The sequence below is a fragment of the Scyliorhinus torazame genome, chromosome 17, assembly GCF_047496885.1.
Source record: "Scyliorhinus torazame isolate Kashiwa2021f chromosome 17, sScyTor2.1, whole genome shotgun sequence".
Taxonomy (NCBI): Eukaryota; Metazoa; Chordata; class Chondrichthyes; order Carcharhiniformes; family Scyliorhinidae; genus Scyliorhinus; species Scyliorhinus torazame.
Window position 1 is genome coordinate 156,945,104 of NC_092723.1, and position 26,786 is coordinate 156,971,889.

Sequence of the window (26,786 nt, forward strand, 5' to 3'; positions counted from 1 at the left end):
TTAACAACAACCAAATGTATTTCTATCGTGCCTCAATGTACTAGAACAGCTCCGTGCAAATATCGAACAAAGTTTGACACCGAGCATAAGGATGTATTAGGACAGGTGGCAAAGGTAGGTTTTAAGGAACATTTTAAAAACAGGAAAGTTGAGGGTCACAGAGGTTTAGGGAAGGAATTCCAGAGCTTAGGGCTTTGGCAGCTGAAGATGCAGCCACCAATAGTGGAACAACTCAAATCAGAGGATGCTCAGGAGGTCAGAATTGGAGAGTTGTGGGGCAGGAGGACTTTACAGAGACAGGGAGGGGATGGGACATTTAAAAAAAAATTTGAATCACTTGACCAAAAGCCAATGTAGGTCAGAGGTGATAGGGGAATGGACTTGGTGCAAGTTAGGAAAGGGGCAACAGAGTTTTGGAAAGGGTTTATGGAAGAATGAGAGATGGGACACTAGCCAGGAGAGTGTTGGAATAGTTACATTGGACACATTCAGAGATTCTTCACGCTAATTTTGAATTCTGAACAGAAACCCAGAAGGACAGAGAGGAGCTGAACATTTGGGCAGGATTTTCCCACCGTGTTGCGCCCGCCGCTGATCCTGTTAGTTTGGGTGCATAGCAGGAGAGACCAAAAAAGGGGTTCGCGCCAGGCGCCAAGCTGCACGCGATACACCCAACCTGCTACACCCAACGCAATCTTGATCATGCCCTCACTGGGCATGACCAGATTAGCATATTTAAATCAGCTATTAAATGCATTTAAATATGCACAGTCCGTCCGAGGCCGCAGTCCCCAGGCTCCTGGTTTACACCGGCCCCACCAGCAAGGTCTGATACTGACACAAATTAGTGCTGGTCTCCAAAAACGGAAACCAGGCATTTAAAAAAAAATTTAGAGTACCCAATTCATTTTGTCCAATTAAGGGGCAATTTAGCGTGGCCAATCCACCTACCCTGCACATCTTTGGGTTGTGGGGGCGAGACCCACGCAACCACAGGGAGAATGTGCAAACTCCACACGGACAGTGACCCAGAGCTGGGATCGAACCTGGGACCTCGGCGCCATGAGGCAGCAGGGCTAACCCACTGCGTCACCGTGCGTCCCTAGAAACCAGGCATGATGGCCACACCGGGGGGGGGAGGCAGTGAGGCCATTGGAGCAGGGCCAACCTGGCACTGCCTGAGTGTCAGGTTGGCACTGCCAGGATGCTAAGGAGCAGTGCCCGGGTGCCAGGTTGGCACTGCCATGGTGTCAATGGGCAATGCCTTGGTACCAATGGGGCACTGTCGAGGGGGGGGTCTGAAGGGGACCATGCCCATGAAAGGGAAGGTGAAGGAGGGGATCTGAAGAATGGAGATGTGAAGGGGGGCATGAAAGATGGGGGGCCTCAAAGATGGGGGTCCTTAGCGGGGTATACCCACTTGAGGGGGTGGACAATGCCCTGATGCTGATGATGATGGATCCATGTGAGGCTGGGTCATCCTCATGCCTGGGTTGTGTTGGGGGGAGGCGTGGGGGGTCACGTGGGCATTTAGTGATGTGGGGAGTGTTGTTTTTATTTACCCTTATCTGCTTGGTGGGGGGGGGGGGGGGGGGGGGGGGGGGTCCCTAAACCTAACTTTGAGGTCTGGACACCCTTCAAAATTGCCACCCCGATCACGGAGGAGCTGGTCTTGCCAGCATCCTTCGTTCCCCACTGTGCAGAAACAAATTCCAAGTGTGGGAATATTCAGTGGGAAAACTCCTAGCTCCAAAGAAATTCTTACGGGCAAAATTTACCGACCAACCCGCCACGTGTTTTTCGGCGGAGGAGGTGACCCGTCAGTGGGATTTTCTGGTGCCACCATCGTCAATGGATTTCCCATTGACTTCACCCCTCGTCTCCGGGAAACCCGTACGCTGTCAGTGGGACCGGAGTATCCCGCCAGCGTGAACAGCGTTAAATTCTGCCAGGAGTGTGGGTGAATACTGATCTGGATCGTGCCCAACACCCAGCAAGAAACACCCCACGAAACCTGTCCAAAATGACACTTAGCGCCCTTGATTCAACAGGAAAAAAAAGCTTTGCAATAAGTGGGGTCTGTTGATGAAGTGGTTACATTATCAGATGAATGATCGCGATCATGTGAGTTTCAATCCCATCATAAACATTCATCCAGTTCAAAGAAAAATCTGTGTCTAGTCAGTGATTTTATGTCAGTCTTGTGAGGAGATGCAGGGTAGATTAACCAGAATGAGAATGAGATGCATAGGCTTAGTTTCTGGGGACAGATTGTATAGACTATGCGTGTATTCCCATGAGTATAGATGATTAAGAGATGATCTACTTGAAGTATTTAAAATGAGCAAAATATTTAATTGAGCAAATAGCTATTTCCTCTGGTGGGAAACCAGGGAGTATAACTTTAAGCTTGGAGCCAAGGGGCTGTGTTCAGAAGCAGTTCTTCACACAAAGAGTAATGGAAACCTGGAAACCACTCCCTTAAAAAAGCTGTTGAATATTTGGGGGGTTAATTTTAAAATTTTAAAATGGAGATTGATTTTTTTTATTTTTATGAGGCAACGGTATTAAAGCTAAATGGAGTTAAGATTAAGAATAGTCACAGTCTAATTGACTGGCAGAACAGACTTGAGGGGTTGAATGGTCTCCTCGTGATCCTATGTTTTACTGAACAACATTAGCCAAGATATATTGAGCACTCGAGGCAGAGCATCACTGACTGACTCACATGTCGTAGAATGGCCTCCTCCCCCACAGCTTTCAGCAGCCCCTTCGTGTCCATCTGTCCCAGCCGCAGGATGTACAGCGGGCGGCCATCTTGGTCAAGGAAGAAGAAGGAAATCAAGATTTGCATTCAAAGCTTCAGCCCCAGCACAAGATCTCCCAAACTGACGGGTCACCAGTTAGCCTTCTGTGTTATCCCAGAGAGTGTTTCAGCTGCCAAGTATCTGCTTGGCGCCATCTTGTGTGGTCTCCCTTAGCTCGATTGAGGAGGAACTGCCCAAAATTTCTTTCCTCCATTGGTCAAAGGGTTTTCCCTTTTTCTTTTATAAATTTAGAGTACCCAATTCATTTTTCCCAAGGGGCAATTTAGCGTGGCCAATCCACCTAGCCTGCACATCTTTGGGTTGTGGGGGTGAAACCCACGCAAACACGGGGAGAATGTGCAAACTCCACAAGAACAGTGACCCAGAGCCGGGATCGAACCTGGGACCTCGGCACCATGAGGCAGCAGGGTTAACCCACTGCGCCACCGTGCTGCCCCTTTTCCTTTTCTGCCACCTGAAGGAGTCTGTACGATTGGCGCTGTGATGCGGATGTACAGACCGAACCATATTGCAATGGGACATGCTTGACAGATCATACTGCCCAATCATGTCCTTCTTACACTTCCATTAATGAAAGCTGCACCTTTCAATGAAACCCACAGCACAAAGAACCAGTCAAACATAACACTGAACAGCCACACCACTTGCGCACAGACCTTCACTGGGGGCTGACTCTGGTGGTGTGGATCGTCAGGAAGGCATCAGGACACTTGTGCGTGTCATCAAACCCTGCCGTTTGACAGGAAGGCAGCAAAAGCCCCATTTTAATAATAATTTTATTATCACAAGTAGGCTTACATTAACACTGCAATTAAGTTACTGTGAAAATCCTATGTTTAGGAACTAAAAACAAATGCTTGTTCAATTGACAGAATAACCACAATCTGCGAGTAAAGGAACAGCTAACATCCTGAATCCATGATAGATGGGCGGCCGGGTAGCACAGTGGTTAGCACTGTTGCTTCACAGCGATTCCTGGCTTGGGTCACTGTGCGGACTCTGCACGTTCTCCCTGTGTCTGCGTGGGGTTCCTCCAGGTATTCCGGTTTCCTCCCACAAGTCTTGAAACACGTACGGTTAGGTGATTTTCACTGAATTCCCCCTCAGTGTACCCGAACAGGCGCAGAGTATGGCGATTAGGGGATTTTCACAGTAACTTCATTGCAGTGTTAATGTAAGCCTACTTGTGACACTAATAAAGATTATTATTATTAATTATCTGAATCCTCCCACATCCCATTAGTCACCATGGGAGTGGTGTCATACCCAGGATTTCAATGTGAGAATTGAGCCCAGGAGCACTCCCACTGATTGAGAGGCTGACTCCCAGTTAAAGTAATGAACCTGAAGAATTACCTCTGTCATGATAATGCCAGCCTCCTGTGTAATAGTTGACCAGCACCTGTGGGGGTCTCCACATCTCGAGAATATAGTCCACCTGGTATTGTTTGCGCCAGGTAAGTGACAGGCACAAGATCTCTCGCGCCTTGTCAATATTGAAATCTCGAGCCCGCAGGAAACGCAAAATGTGTTCATCTTTGGGAATCTGAAAAACACAACAGTGGCAAGCTCTGCTATCACTGCCTTCACAACATTTACTCAGTAGCTGGGGCTCACACACTAACTCTATTCACACCAATACTCTGACGCACACTAGCACCTACTCCATTTCTATCTGTAATCTCAGGTGAAGGGGAACAATGCATTTACACCAGTATTCACTGAACAGGTGATCTGCATGTACACCAGCACTCAGTGTGTATACTGGTATTATCCTTCCATCATTACAGATGAGGAAATCCATTTGGTCCAATCAAGTCATCCTTCCATTGAAACCTAGAGCTCTTCACATAGAAAATCTGACCCAGAGGGTTGTTATTAACAAATCATTGGAGACTGTGCTTTGAAAGTACTTCACACTTGAACTCCAACCTGTCCTTCTGCAAAATATTGTTTGTTTCAATTCAGTGGCAAGGCTATGGAGTAGACAGATCTCAATCCCTTCTGATTTGGATTAGTTCATAAGCTGTTTGTCCTTCCCTCTGGAATTCCAATCATGTTTAAGGGGACAATTACTCAAATGCCACTGCAAACACATGCAGATCATTCACATTATCACACATGTGTGACTGTAATGTACATGTTAGAATTAATGGGTGTATGCATCCGATTTTCAGGGTGTGTGTGTGTGTAAGGGTTGTGTGCTCTGTTTGTGCAAATTTTCCTGAGTAAATATGTGTTTTCAACGTGATGGTGTGGCCATCTTTGGGAAGAGGTTCAAATAAATGGTCTATGTCCTCCTGATGACCAACAAAATGAGACACAAAGATGAATGGGAGACTGTCAGATCCTGAGGATCAACGGTAAAGATGTCTATCCAGATCATTAACTTTAATTTAGTAAGGCAATAAGACAAACTCATTAAGAGAATTAAACTTAAGAAATATGTCTGCCCTGATTACAAGTTGAAGGCAGCGTGTCAGAAAGCTGTTGACGACTGGAGGACACAGCGACAATTATATTTGAATCCACCTTCCTGGTATTACACACTAGCCCTACTAGGCGATGCTAAACTCTGACTCGCGTTGACATGCAGCAAATGCACACACAGGAAAATATTACCTTTTCTGCTTTCCAATCACCTGCCTCAGACTATAGAGAGCACAAAAAAAATGACTTGAGGTGCAGCACTTGATTGAGATACAAGACAGCATTCCACAATGACTTCACACATGGCGTTGCTCAGTCTTTAATAAAGCAATCCAGAGACACACAATCCATTCATGTACTCAGATCAAGCGCCTTCTGGCAGCAGGATCTCATTCCCGCTGAAGCAGGTAAAACATCTAGAAAGTTTGCAACGACTCAGGAATCATTAGTTGGAGGGAATGTGATTACTCCAAATATTCATGTACCTGATAAGGATCCCCAACCATTTGTCAGGAGTTTTTTTTTGCTTCTATCAATCTCAAAACCCAGAGAATGTGTTAACTCCAGGATGGGCGTCGAGGTGGTTAAACCTCCCTAAACCAGGCTCCACAAAGCCCTCTCTGTTACCTGCACAGTGACTAATACATTTTTAAAAAAATTTAGAGTACTTAATTAATTTTTTCCAATTAAGGGGCTATTTAGTGTGGCCAATCCACCTACCCTGCACATCTTTGGGTTGTAAGGGCGAAGCCCACGTAAACACAGGGAGAATGTGCAAACTCCACACGGACAGTGACCCAGAGCCGGGATCAAACCTGGGACCTCAGCGCCGTGAGGCAGCAGGGCTAATCTACTGCACCACCGTGCTGCCCTGTGACTGATACATTTATCCTGCCATTCCAAGATCTTGGTTCTACCTCTAAGGAGGATCAGGGATACACAATTGGAATATACCTCCCAGTCAACCAAGATTCAGGACCCATTCTGTCAATGCATGAGATATCCAAGTGTTTCCAGCTCCATTCGATCCATGTTAGATATACAGAATATCCTATTTGCCTGTAAAATGTCCAGAGCCAATTTCAACACTACACTATGGGCTGGATTCTTCCGCCCTGCCCGCTGCAAGAACGCCACGTGCTGGAGAAGTCCATTGACCTCGGGCGGGATTCTCCAGTCGCCGGTGGACGCAGCCGGAGAATCCTGCCTATGTCCAAACTCTATCTGTGTATGAGATACCCCAAACCCATTCTATCTGTGCACCTGAGATGCTAGAAGGTAAAAATTAAATAGTGCGGCTATGGCTGCTTCACGCCAACAAAATATTTTTGATATGTAATCACTGTTCTAGTGAAGGAATCGTAGCAGTCAATGAGCACAGTAAGATCCCGCAAAGAGAATGAGATAAATGATCAAATGAATAGTGTATCCATTGGAATCACACAGTAGAGAGACTGGCGATCCTAGACTAAGCCTGCTGAAGAAAAAAAATGGTTCTGACAAATAGGCACGATTCTGCCAAAAGGCAATTACTGGTGGGAATCTGTTCAGCATCTCCTGCCTTTTGCACTTCTTGCAAATTGTATGGGCAATAGAACAATAACATTTACTGATGACACCAAGCTCTGTGCTCAAGTGATGAGTTTAAGAGTCAATGCATTCAAAGAGAACTGGACAAATTCAGAGGAAGGATTATGGAATAGGGTGGATCTTTACTATAAATAAATATTGCCGATAAGTAGATCCACAACCACATCTAGACAATACTTGGGTCTCTGCTGCCAAAGATGTGAAAGGAAATGTGTGAGTGATGAGAGTGATAACTCACTTGAATGTCTAAGGAACAGAATACAATTCTCATTGAGGATAATCATCACTGAGGATTATATTCAGGAATCTTACTCTCCATCTACGCAGAATATTTAACTCATTGGTGAGGTCACCTTTGAAATGCAGCATCACTCTCCCCCAGGTCAAAATCTCAATTCTAGAAGGAATCAGCTTTACTCACTCTTCAACTAATCTCTGACTTGTTTTATTGGATTGATTTGTGTTGAACACAGGTCATTTCACCCTTGTCCTGCCCATCACGTACCTTGCCCTTGTGTGTTTCTTGGAGCCACTGTCGAAGCTGGATCAGGCAGCTCTCTTGCATGGGGGTCAGTTGCCCCAGGTACCGCTCGATGTAATCAGCATCAAGCTTATCAGCTGAAAAACATATGAATAAACCCAATGTTGACTGTTGTTATTGAAGGACTCAATAGCCAATGCCACTCATTGAGATCTATGCACAATAAAGCACTGGTGTCTCATCTCTCAATTCCTTTTGCATGGCAACAAGTAGCCCAAAGTAGAAAGCTGAGGGGACAGCTGAGAGATGAGGCTTGGAACTAACTGGGCCTTTTTGGTCAGTTTACCTACTTGACCTAATCACTGGTCATTTCACCTGACGCCTCTCCTACTTTCTGCTCCCTCTGCCGATCCCATGGTAAAGCACCTTGGAGCAATCTTGGTAAATGAAGAAAGTTTTTAAAGCTTAGGAACGAACAGGGAGTGGGAATAATTGGATAACTCTTTCAAAGAGGTGGCATGGACATGATGGGCAGAATGGCCTCCTTTTGTGTTGTATCGGTCTATGAAGTTGTTGCTTCATTAGGATACATATGCCAGATTCAGATCAAGCTGACTTTCTAGTTGACTGATGTCTTTAAGGAAGGTCAGCATACTCAAACACAAGGACATATTGCTCGTGTTCAGCACTGCCATCAGGATGGATATCCCAGCATTAATCCCCTCCATGAAGGCAGTGGTGAATGATCCACTCTTTGCCATACCATCAACACATTTATATACCTCGATTGGATCACCTACCAACTGACATTTTTTCAAAACTGGAAAGACTAAATTTTCCCCACTATTCTGCGATGCTAGCAATCAGCCCTGTTGTTCCCCAAAAGCATTAAATTCATTTAACTCTGTTGTATACATTTAAAAAAAACAGCCAGGAAGGAGAAAGAGTCAGACCTGATGTATGCAGAAACTTACCATCTGGTGTTGTGGGCGGTGTTTCCTGCCCACACAGGTGTGTTAATGGTTCTTTGGTACTGCTATGTGCCAGATCCTCCGATGGCTCTATCCTGAGATCCAGCACTGGTGCTAATGCTGGCCGACTGGACTCAGGCACCATCTCCGCTGTGGCAACAGTCACACGAGGGGTCCAGCGCGGAATGTGTCGGATACCCTGTGCAGTCAGCTCATTCAGATAATGTTCAATAACTTCTTTCCCCTGAAACATAAAGGAATTGGTTACAAACATAATGCCTTCCATTTCATAAAGACTTAGACCAGCAGCACTGAAGCACTTTGGGCCACTTAGCAACAGTCCAAGAGAAAGTATTTTCTGACCAGTTTATCACTAATTTATGAATCGCTAATTTAAAAAAAAATTTTTTTACACTACCCAATTCATTTTTTCCAATTAAGGGGCAATTTAGCGTGGCCAATTCACCTACCCTGCACATCTTTGGGTTGTGGGGGCAAGACCCACGCAAACACGGGAGAATGTGCAAACTCCGCACAGACAGTGACCCAGAGCCAGGATCGAACCTGGGACCTCGGCGCTGTGAGACAGCAGTGCTAACCACTGCGCCAATGTGCTGCCAACGAATCGTTAATCTGTCATATTGATTCAGTGGGTAGCACTCTGAGTGAGAAGGTAAAGAGTTCAAGTCCCACTCTAGAATTTAAATCTCTAATCTGGGGCAGCACGGTGGCGCAGTGGGTTAGCCCTGTTGCCACACGGCGCCGAGATCCCAGGTTCGATCCCAGCTCTGGGTTACTGTCCGTGTGGAGTTTGCACATTCTCCCCGTGTTTGCGTGGGTTTCGCCCTCACAACCCAAAGATGTGCAGGCTAGGTGGATTGGCCACGCTAAGTTGCTGCTTAATTGGAAAAAATGAATTGTGTACTGTAAATGTATTTTTAAAAAATAATAAATCTCTAATCTAGGCTGATGCTCCACTCCAGTATTGAGGTGATAGAGGCACTGTTGGAGTTTCTGTGTTTCAAGTGAGACGTTAAACAAATGTCCCATATTGGCCTCTCGTGGTTAGAAAAGATCCACAGTCACAGTTTCAAAGTAGAATAGGGAAGTTCTCCCCAGCAAGACACTAAAATAGATTCACTGATCAGCAATTCATTTGGGATCTTGCTGTGCACCAACCTGGCTGCTACGTTTGGCTGTGATATAACGAGTTTTATTGATATTGTGTTACCCAGTTGATGTTATAACTGGACGGAAAGATCCCAGAATAGAACCCTGGCTCAAAAGACTGTAACATTTACTTTTTTAAAAATACAATGTGGAGGCACAGAGTCACAGGACCCCTAATTAGTTTTAACAACAAGAAAAAAACATTTATTAAACATGGAAAAATTGGATTATAATACAATACTCCTTTACTTCCCCCCTTAGCTTACAAGTACGCACAGGTTTGAAGATTTTTTTTTTTTTAATTTAGAGTACCCAATTCATTTTTTCCAATTAAGGGGCAATTTAGCGTGTTCAATCCACCTACCCTGCACATCTTTGGGTTGTGGGGCGAAACCCACGCAAACACGGGGAGAATGTGTAAACTCGACAGGATCGAACCTGGGACCTCGGCGCCGTGAGACTGCAGTGCTACCACTGCGCCACCGTGCTGCCCCACAGGTTTGAAGATTAACATGGTTTGCAAGTACGTCTTAAGCTACAATGGTCTCATTAACACAAAAAGTCCCTTTAGATGACTGTGGTAAGACACAATCCTCTCTGAACCCAAGTGAATGTCTGTGGATTTCGGCTCAAAATCCCCCCAGATGATTCTTATACCATGAGTCACCTTGACTCACTGAACTCCAGCTTCCACACAAGTGATTTCAAATTCTGCTTTCAAAAGTCACTCTTCCAAATCTTCTTTTAGATTATGCACGTTTTCCTTCAGGGTTCATTTGCCTTACAAGACTTTTACACAAAAACCCGAGATCCAGCCACCAATTTCAAATAATGTCTCCCAAACTGTAGTAATTTCTCACAAACCTTAGCACTTCTGCAGATATCTTTCTGGCCTCTCGTGATCCAATTGCTTTTCAACTCTCTGTGACTTTACTGAACAGTATCAGGGGCTGTTTAGCACAGGGCTAAATCGCTGGCTTTGAAAGCAGACCAAGGCAGGCCAGCAGCATGGTTCGATTCCCGTAACAGCCTCCCCGAACAGGCGCCGGAATGTGGCGACTAGGGGCTTTTCACAGTAACTTCATTTGAAGCCTACTTGTGACAATAAGCGATTGTCATTTCGTTTCCAGTTTCCTCTGTTCTCTTAACTTCAGACTTCTTGGATTTTTTTCTTAATTTCTCTAATTTTCTTAACTAGCTGGACTTTGAACTTCCCAGCATCTGTTTTCTTAACAATTACTCCATAGTATGGCTTTTCTTCTGGAAAGGCTGAAAGCGATGTTCCCTCTAAAATCATCTGCTTCTAGGAGAGCTGTGAGAGCTCCCTTCTCTCTCACTACCTATCTCCAACTGCAATCAAATTAACTAAACTAAAACTTAAAAGCTTCTCTCCCTTACAAGGCCCCAGTTGCTGAGCAATGGCCACATATCTCTGCTGACCTATTTATTCTTTATGCCGTGGCCCTCTCTTAGCACAGTAGAAAAACAGTTGGAACTTAACTAACCCTCATACATACAAACACCTTTGTCCAGCATGAATCTAACCATAGGTTTTACCTTTCCAGGCACAGAAACATCAAATTAATCCCACTTAAAACTATACCTTATTTCTAATGTTTATCAATACAAGTATAAATCCCTTAAAACTTCCTTTGTTTTCCGAACAATTGTGTCTTTAATGTAGACAAACACCCGTAGTGTAGGCTTAAGGAAAAAATATATGTTGACATTTCAAAAAGGTAAGGTGCATTGGAAAGCTCTGATGATGTATTAAGATGTTATATAATGCAAGCTCTTCATTAATATTAAATTACCCATTAATGGGACATTTATTAAAATGATTACAATTTCACACTCCTCAGGCTTTTAGTAGCTGAACTCACCACCCAGTGAAGCCCTGAGCCACACAGGCTAAGGCAGGTTAAATTCTCAGTCTGGGCCCAGAAGCAGTGGTTCAGGCTGATACAACCGGATTCAATCTTCATTGACTGAGGGTACCCGTCTGTTGCGGGCTAACTTCATTGACTGAGGTCAGGGAAAGGAACCAGGATCCCTGCTCCTGTTCAAGCTGCAGAAAAGCATCTTGAGCACCGGAGGTCAAGGCAGGGCAAGGTAGAGTTCAGCTGCACTGACCCTGTAGCTGAATAACTTGCAATCCAGGATCACGCAAGCGAATGAATAATAAAATGTAATGCCAGAGAGTCGCTGCCTTGCATAAATATATTCTTAGGTTTTTGTGATTACAAAGCACCGGGCTGGAACTTGGCCAGTTAAATCCTGGCTGATTGACTATGGGTAGGAGATAATCTGGCGATTTATTGGCACGGCTATAGTTAGCAACTCAGAGGGATCTGATAATGCACTGAGGACCCGGATTCAATCCCAGCTCCGGGTCACTGTCCGAGTGGAGTTTGCATTCTCCCCATGCCTACGTGGGTGTCATCCCCACAACCCAAAGATGTGCAGCGTAGGTGGATTGGCCACGCTAAATTACCCCTCAATTGGAAAAAAGAAATTGAGTACTCGAAAAAAAAATTTAAACTTTTAAAAAAGGAAACATTGATAATTTTGAGTGCCTCGAAGAGAGCCGTGCTGTCAGTTGACAGAACAAGTCAACGCGTTGGACACTAAACTAAGAAAGCATCAAACCCATTTCATAAGGACCCTTACAGCCACCACAGAAAAGAGATTTAAATCAGAAGAAATTGGGCTGAATTTGAACCTAGATCCCAGGGCTGAATGACCAGAGTCAATTCCCTGCACTGTCTGTCCTGTTAGCTCTCATCTCCCCCCACCACAGTCACAGAAGATAGAGGAGAAAACAGGAGACTCTCTCACCTTTTTGATGTTGGCAGTGTATTGTCTCATCGCAATCTTTTCCACTGTGTTTTCAAACCCAAAGAAAGACTTGATGTCCAGCGATGCAGACTGTTCAAAGCAGGTCCACTCCTCATTGTCAGGGTGAACCTGGCGAGGGAAATTGGCATTGGTGCATTAAAAGTGACATTCACACAAATTCTCCACTGAGCGCCACCACCAGCTGCACATTGACACAAATACTGCAGGCTTCAGTATCACAGCAAATGCATGGAAATAGGAAATGTAGACAGTTTCCAGACAACATGCAGACAGAACACAGACAGCAACCAAACAAATAGGAGACAAAAGCAGCTAATCAAGACAGAAAGTACGACAAATGTACACAATCCAGCAACCTATATTTATATAGTGCCTTTAATGTAATAAAACACTCAAATGTGCTTCACAGGAACAATATAAAATAAAATCTCACACACCCATAAAAGGAGTTATTAGGGCAGGTGTTTACAGGGAGGAGAGTAGTGGAAGTGCACAGAGATTTAGGTTAAAATTGAATTAAAAAATACAGAGCAATAGAGCACAACTTTTAACTGTCAGGTTCTGCAACTTACACTGTAACTGCAGATTTCATTGACGAAGACCCTGTTGGAAAATGTCTCATTGTGAGCCTCAATCAGCAGTGTGCGCTCCTTCCAGTTCACTGTGTTCTTCTGGATGAAGGAGACATATTCCACTCCTGCGATCTGCATTGGGCAGAGGGAGTGTCACAGTCAGACGGGATGGCAAGGGGAGAATGGTCAGAGCTTTATCACTATCTTCCATCACCACAAACAGAAGCAACTGGCAGAAAGACTCAGAACGAATCCGATTATTTTCAAATAGAGCTCAATGCAACACTAGCCCAATACTGAGAATGCAGCCCAACATCCGTTAGACACTCCCAACCCAGCCTGCTCAGCATAGGTCAGAAAATCATAGAACAATGCAGCATAGGAGGCCATTCAGCCCATCATGCCTGTGTCAGCTCTCTGAAAGGACTATCCAATTAATTCCATTCTGTTGCAAATGTGTTTTTAAGTAGTACATTTGATTCCCTTTTGAAAGTTTCTGTTGAATGCTTCCATCACCCTTTCAAGCAGTGCACTCTAGATCAGAACAACTCACTGCATAAAAGTAAAGGTCTGATATTCTCCATCTTGATGTGGCGATTCCGGTGTTGAACTGGGGTGAGCACAGTAAGACGTCTTACAACACCAGGTTAAAGTCCAACAGGTTTGTTTCAAATCACTAGTCCGTAAGCTAGTGATTCAAAACAAAACTTTTGGCCTTTAACCTGGTGTTGTAATTCTCCACCTTGTACAAGGCTAGTGCTCCCAGTGCATGTCTAATACACCCAACATAGCAGAGCCCAAATATTTCCAGGCTCAGCCCATGTCTGACACTCCCATCGTTGCCCAGCAGAGGTACTCCAAGGCCAGGTCAGGCAGGCACAGTTCTGATGCTCCTGGTCAGATGCAAGATGTTTGTAAAGGGTTTTTCTATAAGATCAGAATTTAATTATTACACACATAACCGACAACACACACTCACCTTCTTCAGCAGTCGGGGCGCGTCCACGTTCAGCTTGCAATTCCTCTCCACAATATGCAGTGATTCATCTTCACTCTTGTACTCACTGAGTTTCTCACTACCCAGAAAAACCGGGATCAACGGACATGCTGGGAATCTCTTCTCATAAGCCTGGAATAAAAAGATAATTTATTCAGTGAGGGAAGAAATGTACATCACTTAACCCTCAGGTTAGCTTAGCATTGCTAATTAAATCAACGCCCAAGTCTCTCAATACCTGATGGAAAGAACATATCCCACTGTTCCACCCTTTCACTAACATCAGCTGTTTATGCCAATTCCTCCCCCAAAGGCGCTCGACAGCGAGCGGTGACCCTCGCTGAGCTGACCATTCTTCTTGTGTGTTTGTGCAAGCACTGACATTTTTCTGATATTTCCAAGAGATTGGAACATTCTCCTTTAAATGTTAACTAAGGAATGTTGAGAGCAACATGGTGCTGCAGTGGTTAGCATTGCCAAGGGCCCGGGTTTGATCCCGGCCCCGGGTCGCTGGCCGTGTGGAGTTTCCACATTCTCCCCGTGTCTGCGTGGGTCTTACCCGCACAACCCAAAAAGATGTGCAGGGTCGGTGGATTGGCCACATTAAATTGCCCTCAATTGGAAAAAAGAATTGGGAACTCTAAATTTTATTTTTTTTAAACTAAGGAATGTTGTGGATGGGCAGCACGGTGGCGCAGTGATTAGCATTGCTGCCTCACAGCGCCGAGGTACCAGGATCGATCCCGGCTCTGGGTCACTGTCCATGTGGAGTTTGCACATTCTCCCTGTGTTTGCGTGGGTTTCGCCCCCACAACCCAAAGATGTGCAGGGTAAGTGGATTGGTCACGCTTATATCATCCCTTAATTGGCAAAAATGAATTGGGTATTCTAAATTTAAAAAAAAAGGAATGTTGTAGATGTGCAACACGGGGATGTCTGTTAGTGCCCACCTTCCTAATATTTACAGATAGATATGCACCGAATTGGAAACAGCCTTTTTTTAAAATAAATTTAGAGTACCCAATTCATTTCTTCCAATTAAGGGACAATTCTAGCCTGGACAATCCACCTAGCCTGCACATCTTTGGGTTGTGGGGGTGAGACCCACACAAGAACAAAAAACAAAGAACATAGAAAAGTTCAGCACAGGAACAGGCCCTTCGGCCCTCCAAGCCTGTGCCGACCATGCTGCCCGTCTAAACTAAAATCTTCTACACTTCCTGGGTCCATATCCCTCTATTTCCATCCTATTCATGTATTTGTCAAGATGCCCCTTAAATGTCACTATCGTCCCTTCTTCCACCACCTCCTCCGGCAGCGAGTTCCAGGCACCCACTACCCTCTGTGTAAAATACTTGCCTCGTACATCTCCTCTAAACCTTGCCTCTCGCACCTTAAACCTATGCCCCTAGTAATTGACCCTTCTACCCTGGGAAAAAGCCTCTGACTATCCACTCTGTCTATGCCCCTCATAATTTTGTAGACCTCTATCAGGTCGCCCCTCAACCTCCTTTGTTCCAGTGAGAACAAACCGTGTTTATTCAACCGCTCCTCATAGCTAATGCCCTCCATACCAGCCAACATCCTGGTAAATCTCTTCTGCACCCTCTCTAAAGCCTCCACATCCTTCTGGTAGTGTGGCGACCAGAATTAAACACTATACTCCACGTGTGGCCTAACTAAGGTTCTGTACAGCTGCAACATGACTTGCCAATTCTCATACTCAATGCCCCGGCCAACGAAGGCAAGCATGCCGTATGCCTTCTTGACTACCTTCTCCACCTGTGTTGCCCCTTTCAGTGACCTGTGGACCTGTACACCTAGATCTCTCTGACTGTCAATACTCTTGAGGGTTCTACCATTCACTGTATATTCCCTACCTACATTAGATCTTACAAAATGTATTACCTCACATTTGTCTGGATTAAATTCCATCTGCCATCTCTCCACCCAAGTCTCCAAACGATCTAAATCCTGCTGAATCTTCTGACAGTCCTCATTGCTATCCGCAATTCTACCAACCTTTGTGTCGTCTGCAAACTTACTAATCAGACCAGTTACATTTTCTCCAAATCATTTATATATACTACAAACAGCAAAGGTCCCAGCACTGATTCCTGCGGAACTAGTCACAGCCCTCCAATCAGAAAAGCACCCTTCCATTGCTACTCTCTGCTTTCTATGACCTAGCCAGTTCAGTATCCATCTTGCCAGCTCACCCCTGATCCCGTGTGACTTCACCTTTTGTACCAATCTGCCACGAGGGACCTTGTCAAAGGCCTTACTGAAGTCTATATAGACAACATCCACTGCCCTACCTGCATGAGTCATCTTTGTGACCTCTTCGAAAAACTCAATCAAGTTAGTGAGACACGACCTCCCCTTCACAAAACCATGCTGCCTCTTGCTAATACGTCCATTTGCTTCCAAATGGGAGTAGATCCTGTCTCGAAGAATTCTCTCCTGTAATTTCCTTACCACTGACGTAAGGCTCACCGGCCTGTAGTTCCCTGGATTATCCTTCTTCCCTTCTTAAACAAAGGAAAAACCTTGGCTATTCTCCAGTCCTCCGGGACAACACCTGAAGACAGTGAGGATCCAAAGATTTCTGTCAAGGCCTCAGCAATTTCCTCTCTAGCCTCCTTCTTTTTATGGGGTGTGTGGAACATTCCTTGTTCCATGCCTATCCGGGCCCCCTCCCACAACTCCTTTACTGATACATTGATGACTATTTTGGTGCCACGTCATGCTCTTGCTCGGACCTGGAAAAATTCATCAACTTCGCTTCCACCCCTCCATCACTTTCACCTGGTCCATCTCAGACACTTCCCTTCCCTTCCTTGATCTTTCTGTCCCCTTTTCCGGCAATAGACTATCCACTAATATCCACTACAAGCCCACTGACTCCCACAGCTATCTGGACTACAGCTCTTCGCACCCTACACCCTGTAAGGACTCCATCCCTTTCTCTCAACACCTTCGCCTCCGTCACATTTGTTCCGGTGATGCCACCTTCCAAAATGGTGCTTTGAAAATGTGTTCCTACTTCCTCAACTGTGATTTCCCACCTACAGTTGCAGACAGGGCCCTCAACAGCGTGCGGCCCATCTCCCACACCACTACCCTCACCCCCTCCCAGAATAAGGATAGAGTCCCCCTTGTTCTCACATTTCATCCCACCAGCCTCCGTATGCAAAGCATAATCCTCTGCCATTTTCGCCAACTCCAACGTGATGTCACCACCAAACACATCTTCCCTTCACTCCCTCTGTCAGCATTCAGCAGAGACCGTTGTCTCCGAGATAATCTTGGCCACTCCTCCATCATACCCAATACCTCTCCCATCACCCATGGCACCTTCCCATCCAATCGCAGAAGGTGTACCACCTGCCCCTTTATCTCTTCCATGCTTAACATCCCAGGCCCAAAACACATTCCAGGTTAAGCAGCGTTTCAATTGCATCTCTTCCAATTTGGTCTATTGCATTCGCTGCTCCCAAAGTGGTATCCTCTATATCGGAGAGACCAAACGCAGACTGGGTGATCACTTTGCTGAGCATCTTCGGTCTGTGCGCATTCAGGACCCTGACCTTCCTGTTGCTTGCCATTTTAACAAAAGATCCTGCTCCCATGCCCACATGTCTTTTCTGAAGCTCAACGCAAACTGGAGGAACAATATCTCAGCTTTCGGTTAGGCACGCTTCTGGCCTGAACATCGAATTCAACAACTTCAGATGATCAACTCTACCCCACCTCGACCCATTTGTTTTCATTTCATTTTAACTGTCTTTTACCATTTCTTTCTTTCTTCATATATATTTAATCCCCCCCCCCCCCCCAATCTTATCCACCTTTCCTTCACCTTTCTCCTCTTTGCTTCCCCCTTCCCCTCCCCCCACATCTACAGTTCATCCTCTGATGTTAGTTTCCCTGCTGTTTGGCCTTTCACATCTTTTGTTCTCTCTGGGGACTGCATTCTTTCCCCTTGGTTTCTGTGGCCATTAGCACCCGGATTCCCTGGGTTTCTGTGGCTATGACTCATCTTTCATTCTCACTCCACAGTATAAATATTTCCCACTTTCTCTGTCTGTTAGCTTTGACAAAGAGTCATCGGACTTGAAACGTTCGCTCTTTTCTCTCCCTACAGATGCTGCCAGACCTGCTGAGATTTTCCAGCATTTTCTCTTTCGCTAAAAAAAGGAGTGTTCCCTTTATTGAACTGGCACTACGAGAGACAGAAATATACAAACACATATTGTGGGTAGGAGAGAGGGGGAAATGAGACAGACAGAGTCCGTCCTGATTATTACTGTAGTGAGAGAAAGCAAATGAAAGGTAGTGATGGATGGCTGTCTATTTGTGTGAAAGGGGCCTCAAGAAACAGCCGACTGTTTAATAATTGCCCTTTCTGCAGCAGCATTAATATTAGTTTGTAGCTCCTCAACAAACCTATGGACATAATGCAAGTTCTCCAGGCCTCAGAAAATTTTACTGCACAAAGTGAGAGGAAAGGGTTGAAATAGAACCTTCTGAGTTTCTCCTAACCAGTTTGAAGAGCATGGAGGGAGTTGGTAGATTCCTGCTGTGACACTCTCGTCCCCTCTCCACTCTTACATAAGATGATCTTAGACAATAGGAACCCTGTGTGAAGAGCAGCGGGCACATCTGTTCTGTGGTATGAACAGAAGGAGCATGTGACACACACAATAGGTTACTGTGAGACGTTTGTATACTCTGAGACAGACTGGCACTGCTGGCTCTGATTATTCATTCGGAATAGGTTCTTTGAAAGGGATTCACTCTTGAAGGAGCTGACTTTGGCATCGTTCAATGGATATCCAGGATGCCCCCGTGCCTTGCTGAAGAGGGCATTTTTTCATGTATCACATACACAGTTATGATTGGGAGAGTATTCATCCCTGGAGACATCACTGTTGAAACTAGATTCATGCTCACACAATTTCTATTCACTTTCCAGCAGGACTGACTGCAGTTCCTTGACAGTGTGGCTCAGTACCATGCTTGGCAGTGCATTCACACACTAGAGGCATCACAGAATAGAATCTCTAGAATCTATAGAATCCCTACAGTGCAGAACGTCCATCAGGTCTGCACTGACCCTCTGAAAGAGCACCCCACCCAGGCCCACTCCCCCATCCTATCCCTGTAACCCCACCTAACCTGCACATCTTTGGACTGTGGGAGCGCCCGGAGGAAACCCACGCAGACACGGGGAGAATAATAATAATATAATAATAAAATGTGAAAACTCCACACAGTCACCCAAGGCCGGAATTGAACCCGGGTCCCTAGGATTGTGAAGCAGCAGTGCTAACCACTGAACTACCGTGCTGCCCTACATTTTTTAAGATCTGTAAATGGGCAGAACAATGATAGTCCAGGTTAAGTGGGTTAAGTTACCGATGAATATTCAGAGTTGGGAGATAATTGCAGCCATTCTGAATTCTTGCGTGTTGTAGAACTGGTTCTGGTTAAAGTTCAAGACTCCTGGGTTCTGACACCAAGACAAGATCAGAATGTACTGAGTTAAAGGTCATCTTCACAGTCAATATTAATTGAAGATTACTAACCTCCACGCCCTTTTTCTCCCATTTTTGAAACATTTCACAAAGTTATTTTAAAGGGAAGGGTTACTGAGTGACAGTGTGAGGGAGTGGGAGGGAAGGTGAGATTGGAAGAACAGAAGGAAAAATCTGCCTTATCAGACAGTGGAGGAAGCAATCACTTGATAGTATTGTCAATGGACTAGTAATCCAGAAACCCAAGGTAATGGTCTGGGGACCCGAGTTCAAATCCCACCACGGCAAGCGATGAAATTTAAATTCAATTAAAAAACTCTAATGATGACCATCAAACTATTGTTGATTGTTGTAAAATCCCACCTGATTCCTTTAGGGAAGGATATCTGCTGTCCTTATCTGGTCTGGCCTACATGTGATTCCAGACTCACAGTAACTCATAAATGGCCATGCAAGCTCTTCAGTTGAAGGGCAATTAAGGATGGGTAATAAATTCTGGCTCAGATATACATCCCATAAATGAGTTTTAAATGTTGGGTAAATCTTCAGAAAAATAAAGAGCTCAGGATGTCCCAAGCACTTCACTGAAGTATTTTTGAAGTGTGCCACCTGTTATAATGTAGGAAATGTTGCCGTCAATTGGTGCATAGCAAGATCCCACAAATCATAATGCGATTAATGACCAAGTATTTGTTTTCATGATGTTGATTGAGGGATAAATAATGGCCCCCAAGATACCAGGGATATCCACCCTGCTCTGGTTTCAAATAATGTCATGCAACCTTTTACAACCAGCTAAGAGGACAGGCAGGGCCTCAGTTGAATACCTCATTGGGGAGGTTGTACCTCTGACAGTGTAACTCCCTCAGTTCTGCATTGAAATGTCAGGCCAGATTGTTGTGTTTAAGTTTCTTGAACACACAACTCGGACACATAAGCAAGAATGTTAGCCACTGAGCTACGGCTGACACACCAAGTGCTCAGTATATTGTGCAATAAATTAACAGTGAATGACACTTGACGCAACCATCTTCAGTTGCTTCATCAATAACCTCTTTCCAATATAAATTTGGAAGTAGGGATATTCAGTGATGACTGCACAATGTTCAACACCATTGCTGATATTGAAGCAGTCCATGTCCTTATGTAACAAGACCAGGATGACATTCAGGCTTGGGCTGATAAATAGCAAGTAACATTTGTGCCACAGAAATGGCAATGATTGGGCGGGATTCTCCGACCCCCCCGCTGAGCCAGAGAATAGCCAGGGGGCGGCGTGAATCGCGTTGCGCTGGTCGGGGGCCGTTGGCAGCGGCCCCCCCCGGCGATTCTCCGCCCCGCGATGGGCCGAGTGGCTGCCCGTTTTCGGCCAGTCCCGCCGGCGTAAATTACACCAGGTCCTTACCGGCGGAACTGCCTCTGCAGAGTCCTCGGCAGGGCGTGGGGGGATCTGGCCCCGTGGGGGTGCCCCCACGGCGGCCTGGCCCGCGATCGGGGCCCACCGATCCGCATGGGGGCCTCTTTCCCACCGCGCTGGCCGCTGTGAAGCTCCGCCATGGTCGGCGCGGAGAAGAACCCCCCCTGCGCATGCGATGGGATGACGCCAGTACACGCTGGTGCTCCCGCACATGTGCCAACTCATGCCAGCTGGCGGAAGCCCTTCGGCGGCGGTTGGCGCGGCACCAACCCCGCTGGCGCCGGCCTAGCCCCTGAAGGTGCGGAGGATTCCGCACCTCCCAGGCGGCTCGCCGCCAGAGTGGTTCACGCCACTCCTCAGCGCCGGTACGGTCCGCCCCGCCGGATAGCAGAGAATCCCAGCCATTATCTCCAACAAGAGAGAATCTAACCATCGCCTCTTGACATTCAATGGCATTACCATCAATGAATACTCCACCATCAATATCTCCAAGGTTACCATCAATCAGAAACTGAACTGGACCAGTCATATAAAGACTGTTAGCTACAAGAGCAGGTCAAAAGCTGCAAATTCAGCAGCATGTAACTCACCTCATGACTCTCCAAAGCCTGTCCACCAGCTACGGCACAAGTCAGCAGTGTGATGGAATACACTCCTCTTGCCTGGCTGAGTGCTGCTCTAACAGCACTCAAGGAGCTCAACACCATCGAGGACAAAGCAACACACTTTTTTTAAAATTAAGGGACAATTTAGTGTGGCCAATCCACCTAAACTGCACATCTTTGGGTTGTGGGGATGAAACCCAAGCAGACATGGGAAGAATGTGCAAACGCCACATGGACAGTGCCCCAGGGCCGGGATTCCAACCCTGGTCCTCAGCACCATAGGCAGCAGTGCTAACCACTGTGCCATGTGCTGCCCCGACAAAGCAACCCACTTGATTGGCATTCCATCCGCCACCTTAAACGTGCACTTCCTGCACCACCAAAATATAGGAACAGGAGTAGGCCATTCAGCCCCTCAAGCCTGTCCCACCATTTAATGAGATTGTGGCTGATCTGTGTCCGAACTCCATATACCTGCCTTTGGCCCATATCCCTTAATATCTTTGTTTAACAAAAATCTATCTATCTCAGATTTAAAGTTAACAACTGTTCTAGCTTCAACTGCTGTTTGTGGGAGAGAGTTCCAAATCTTTACCGCCCTTATGAGTGAAGAAGTGCTTCCTAACATCTCTCTTGAATGGGCCACCCCTAATTTTTAGAATCTCCAACTAGTGGAAATAGTTCATCTTTATCTACCCTGTCTTTCCATGTTAATGTCTTAAATCTTAAGACACACACAGTGACAACAGTGTGTACCATCTACAGGATGCACTGTAGCAACTCACCAAGGTTCCTTCCCCGTCACATTCCAAACCCATGACCTGTACCACCCAGAAAGACGACAGCAGCAGATGCATGGCACGACCACCAGTGGTTTCCTTCCAAACCACATATCATCCTGACTTGGGGCTTTTTCAGCGTTCCTTCACTGTCCCTGGGTCAAATTCCTGGAAAGCCCTCCCTAACAGCATTGTGGGTGTACCTACATTACACAGACTACAGAGGTTTGAGAAGGTGGCATTTTCAGGAACAACTATGGGTGGCATGGTGGCACAGTGGTTAGCACTGCTGCCTCACATGTTCAATTCCAGCCTGTGTGGAGTTTTCACATTCTCCCCGTGTCTGTATGAGTTTCCTCCAGGTATTCCGGTTTCCTTCCACAGCCCAAAGATGTGCAGGTTATGTGGATTGGCCATGATCAATACGCAGGGTTACGGGGATAGGGCGGAGGAATGGACCTCGGTAGGGTGCTCTTTTGGTGGGTCAGAGCAGACTAGATAGACCAAATGGCCTCCTTCTCCATTTTAGGGATTTGCATTTAGGGATTGCTTTCGAGGGTAACAAATGTCAGCCAATGACATCCATATTCCACAAAAGCATATACATTTTTTTTAAAACACTGATGGTGACGTTTTGACAATTAGATGGATTTCTGCACTGAGAAAGGGTGAAAGGATATGATAGGAAGGTGAGTTTATTCATTTAAAAAATGATTGTTGGATGCAAAGGGCTTTCTCTACTTTCTCAACCTCAAATAGGTAACAAGACCTGTAAAATCCTGAGTAAAGGCAGTGTGATGATGTGATGATTCTGGAATGTGTATGTCTGGGCATCCGTTGTAATTAAACATAATTTACTCACCGCCATCACCATTTCAAAAGTGTACTTGTAGACCCGTACTGGAGACTGGTATTTCTGCACCATTTTCTCTCTGAAATTTCAGACAAAACGGAATGAGTAAAATCCATCATTACTTGCATTAACTAATATTCTTACACATCATATACCTGATTTTAAGTCAGCTGTTCACTTTCCGTCCCAAGCCTAAAACAACTGAAGCCAACTCCAGCAGCCACAGAAACCCGCACAGAACCCTGGGCAGACCACACCTTCAGCACTGCAATCAACTATGTGGACACCAAGACTCAAGGGGACTATTCAAGCCTCTAAGGTTTTGCAGACAGACAGAGCTAATCATCAACTTAATGAGCACACACAAAAAAGCCCGACTTCAGAACAATAGATTGACATAAATTGCCTTCAGTTGCCTCCTGGACTGTGCTGCCAGGTACCCACACTGTGCAACAACTGGCCTTGGGCACTGTGACTAGGAAATGTTTTTATTCGACCACTTGCATGGCAGCAAATAACTGCAATCGTCTCACATCCTATATTTAATGTCAACTTTGTGGAATATGAGCACTGCTGCTTCACGGCACCGAGGACCCGGGTTCGATCCCAGCCCTGGGTCACTGTCCGTGTGGAGATTGCATTCTCCCCGTGTCTGCGTGGGTTTCACCCCCACAACTCAAAGATGTGCTAGGTGGATTGGTCACGCTAAATTGCTCCTTAATTGGAAAATTTGAAAACAAAACTTTGTGGAATATTATAGAGGCAACTGGGATGCATTCACAATAAATAAATGGTCAAAGTCTCTGCAGCTGAACTCTGAAACACAAACTATTGGTTAGCCATCACATTTTGTCTGCAATTCAATTCTTTGCTCTTTTCTATAGACTTTGGAATCCCTAAGAGGACCCCTGGGCAGGGCCCTCTCCTGGGCAGAACCCTCCCATGGTAAAACCCTCATCTGGGCAGGACCCTTCCCTGGGCAGGACTCTCACCTGGTTCAGGACTTCTCTGTGTAGGGCCCTTGCCTGGGTAGGACCCTCGCCCAGAAAGGACTCTCCTGTGGGCAAGACCTTTGCCTGGGCAGGACTTTGGCAGACATTCTCCTGGGCAGGACCTTCGCCTGGATAGCAACCACCCCTGGGCAGCACCCTCCCCTGGGCAGGACCCTCGCCGGGGCAGGATGCTCCCCAGGGAAGGACCCTACCCTGGGCAGGACCTTCCCCTGGGCAAGACCCTCCCCTCCCCTGGGCAGGACCCTTCCCCTGGGCAGGACCCTCCCCTCCCCTGGGCAGGACCCTTCCCCTGGGCAGGAGCCTCCCCTCCCCTGGGTAGGACCTTCGCCTGGACAGCACCCTCCCTTCGGCAAGACCCTCGTCTGGGCAGGACCAGCAGGACCTTCGCCTGGGTAGGACTATGACCTGGACAGGTCCCCGCCTTGCGCAGGACCCTCCCCTGGATAGGACCCTTCCCCTGGGCATGACCCTCCTGACAGCAAGCGCAGGAAGGATACAACAGACTATTCAGCATTGATGGCTCCAGTCCCAGATTCAGCAAGCGAGTTGTGTCCAGGGTTCTGCCTACATTCCTTACCAGAGTCAGCGGGCTGCTACATGCAAAAGATCCTTTTGTTTCATTCCTTGGATTTGGCACATTTAGCTCGAGTTGCGCAAAGGCCTCACCTGAGCGGACAGGAAAGTTTTCCCAAGTCCCCGTGTCCGTGTCGTGCTTATCAGTCTTTCGGATTAACTAGAGAATGTATAGCAGCATTTCCAGCTTTGATGGAAGGTCATTGAGCTGAAAGATTAACTCTGCTCCTCTCTCCACTGGCGCTACACGGATTCGCTGACCATTGCCAGCATTTCTGTTTCTCTCTGACCCGCTCCATCTCCACTGCCTTCACTTCCCCTCCCCTGTGTGCTCAATCATCCTTCACAACATCTCCATTCACAAAGTCCCGTGATAATGTCCACATTTCCCAGTGCCCCCTAATCAGCTTGCTCGGAGATCTCTGCAAGGATTTCAAAAGGGGGACGAGCTGAAATGGGAGGTAGCCAGGATTGGCACAACTGTCTGCTCGATTCAGGAACCTGCCACATATCCGGGGTAAATAACACAAGGCGGGTTTTGACATGAATTGTGTGATTTAGCTCCTCCTTCCCCAAGCAGCCGGGACCCAGCGCTGTGCAAAGCTGGGAACTGAAGTGTGTGTGTGTGAGGATAAATGCCTGGTGCAGTGTCAGAATGGGAAAAGTGTAGCGCCAGGCTAGGCTTAAAGATAACACGCTTCTTAGCCACAACCAGAGCAACACCCAAAGCTCACTTCTCAACGTTTTGCGAACTCAAACTGGCAGCAAAAAACTTGTCATAACTTGTGTGACTGGCTCGTGAATTCTCCTCCAAAACGGGTTACCTGCCCCGTTAACACCGGGAAACACACGGTGGGGAAACAGGCGCGCTTCCTAAATCCGCCTGAAGAAGATTCAGGCAGAATGACACTTTGCTTGCCCTGGGTACGGTTGGGGTTCTTTGGCAAGGAATCGTTTCAAAGGGTGCTTTGCTGTTTAGATTTTTAAAAAAAAATTATTAGGGTATTTGTAGTTTTTGTAACAATAACAATAACAGCAACATAAACAGGGTGCTTTGCTGTTTAGATTAAGTAGCGTTTAGCAATCATGGTCACACCGACACAACTTCACAAACCCATTTACCCAACCATTCCGTCACCATGGGGACATGACTCCACTCCATCGATCTCCAAACATGTTTGCCCAACAGTTCCCTTTCGCCTTCAATTATTGCAAGTGTCTGTCATCGCCTCCCTGGAGAAGACTGGTATGTCCACACCATCTGTTCCCTGTGCACACCCCACCCTCCAGGCCAGTTAACATGTGCTTCTCCCAACATGGATAAACCTGACCTGCTCAAAGCAAACTAATCTCCGTTTTCTGTGGATATCCACTGCAGTTAATTCCTTTCCCCTCAACCAACGGTGGTTGGGGAAGGTGTCACTGTTTGTGTAAGTCATGTTGGTTGGGGTTTGTTCTGGGGAGGGGGGGGGGGGGGGTTGTTGGTTATATTGTTGTGTTTCTGCTTTTGTTGAGATTTGATGTTTAAAATATTTAAAATTATAAATGCCTCAATAAAATATTTTCTAAAAAAAAAAATTCCTTTCCCCTCTCCACTACTTGTCTTCTGATTAAAGTGCTGTCTTCTTTCTAGGAATACAGGGTTTATTTTTGCAAAAATAAACTTTATTCATAAAACATCGGAAACATTCCAAAACATTCAACTTGTCATAACAGTAGAGTGAACATAGAACATAGAATTTACAGTGCAGAAGGAGGCCATTTGGCCCATCGAGTCTGCACCGACCCTTGGAAAGAGCACCCTACTTAAGCCCACACTTCCACCTATCCCCTCCTAATTGTTTTGGACACTAAGGGCAATTTAGCATGGCCAATCAACCGAACCTGAACCGAAACTGGAGCATCCGGAGGAAGCCCACGCAGACACGGGGAGAACGTGCAGTCTCCGCACAGACAGTGACCCAAGCCAGGAATCGAACCAGGGTCCCTGGAGCTGTGGAGCCACGGTGATAACCACTGTGCTACCCGTGCAATGATATTGCCATGCTAAATTACCCTTAGTGTCCAAAGATGTGTAGGTTAGGTGGGTTAAGGGGATAGGATAGGAA

The 26,786-nt window shown here is 46.2% G+C and overlaps 1 protein-coding gene across 4 annotated transcripts in view; it reads right to left on the bottom strand.

Moving 5' to 3' along the window:
- The window catches only part of LOC140394288 (SEC14-like protein 5), a 36,800-nt gene that overhangs the window by 8,425 nt on the left and 1,589 nt on the right, over positions 1-26,786 (bottom strand). Inside the window, exons 1-10 of one of the 4 annotated variants that reach the window (XM_072481380.1) lie at positions 24,772-25,174; positions 23,102-23,171; positions 13,881-14,030; positions 12,902-13,033; positions 12,309-12,437; positions 8,304-8,544; positions 7,354-7,466; positions 5,451-5,480; positions 4,185-4,374; positions 2,729-2,817 (exon numbers count right to left, since the gene is read on the bottom strand). In XM_072481380.1, coding sequence (XP_072337481.1) covers positions 2,729-2,817; positions 4,185-4,374; positions 5,451-5,480; positions 7,354-7,466; positions 8,304-8,544; positions 12,309-12,437; positions 12,902-13,033; positions 13,881-14,030; positions 23,102-23,164 — 1,137 coding nt within the window. In that variant the 5' untranslated portion in view covers positions 23,165-23,171; positions 24,772-25,174. Of the gene's footprint in view, positions 1-2,728; positions 2,818-4,184; positions 4,375-5,450; positions 5,481-7,353; positions 7,467-8,303; positions 8,545-12,308; positions 12,438-12,901; positions 13,034-13,880; positions 14,031-23,101; positions 23,172-24,682; positions 25,175-26,786 lie in introns of those variants that run through there. The other 3 variants (XM_072481381.1, XM_072481379.1, XM_072481382.1) reach the window with 3 other exon arrangements.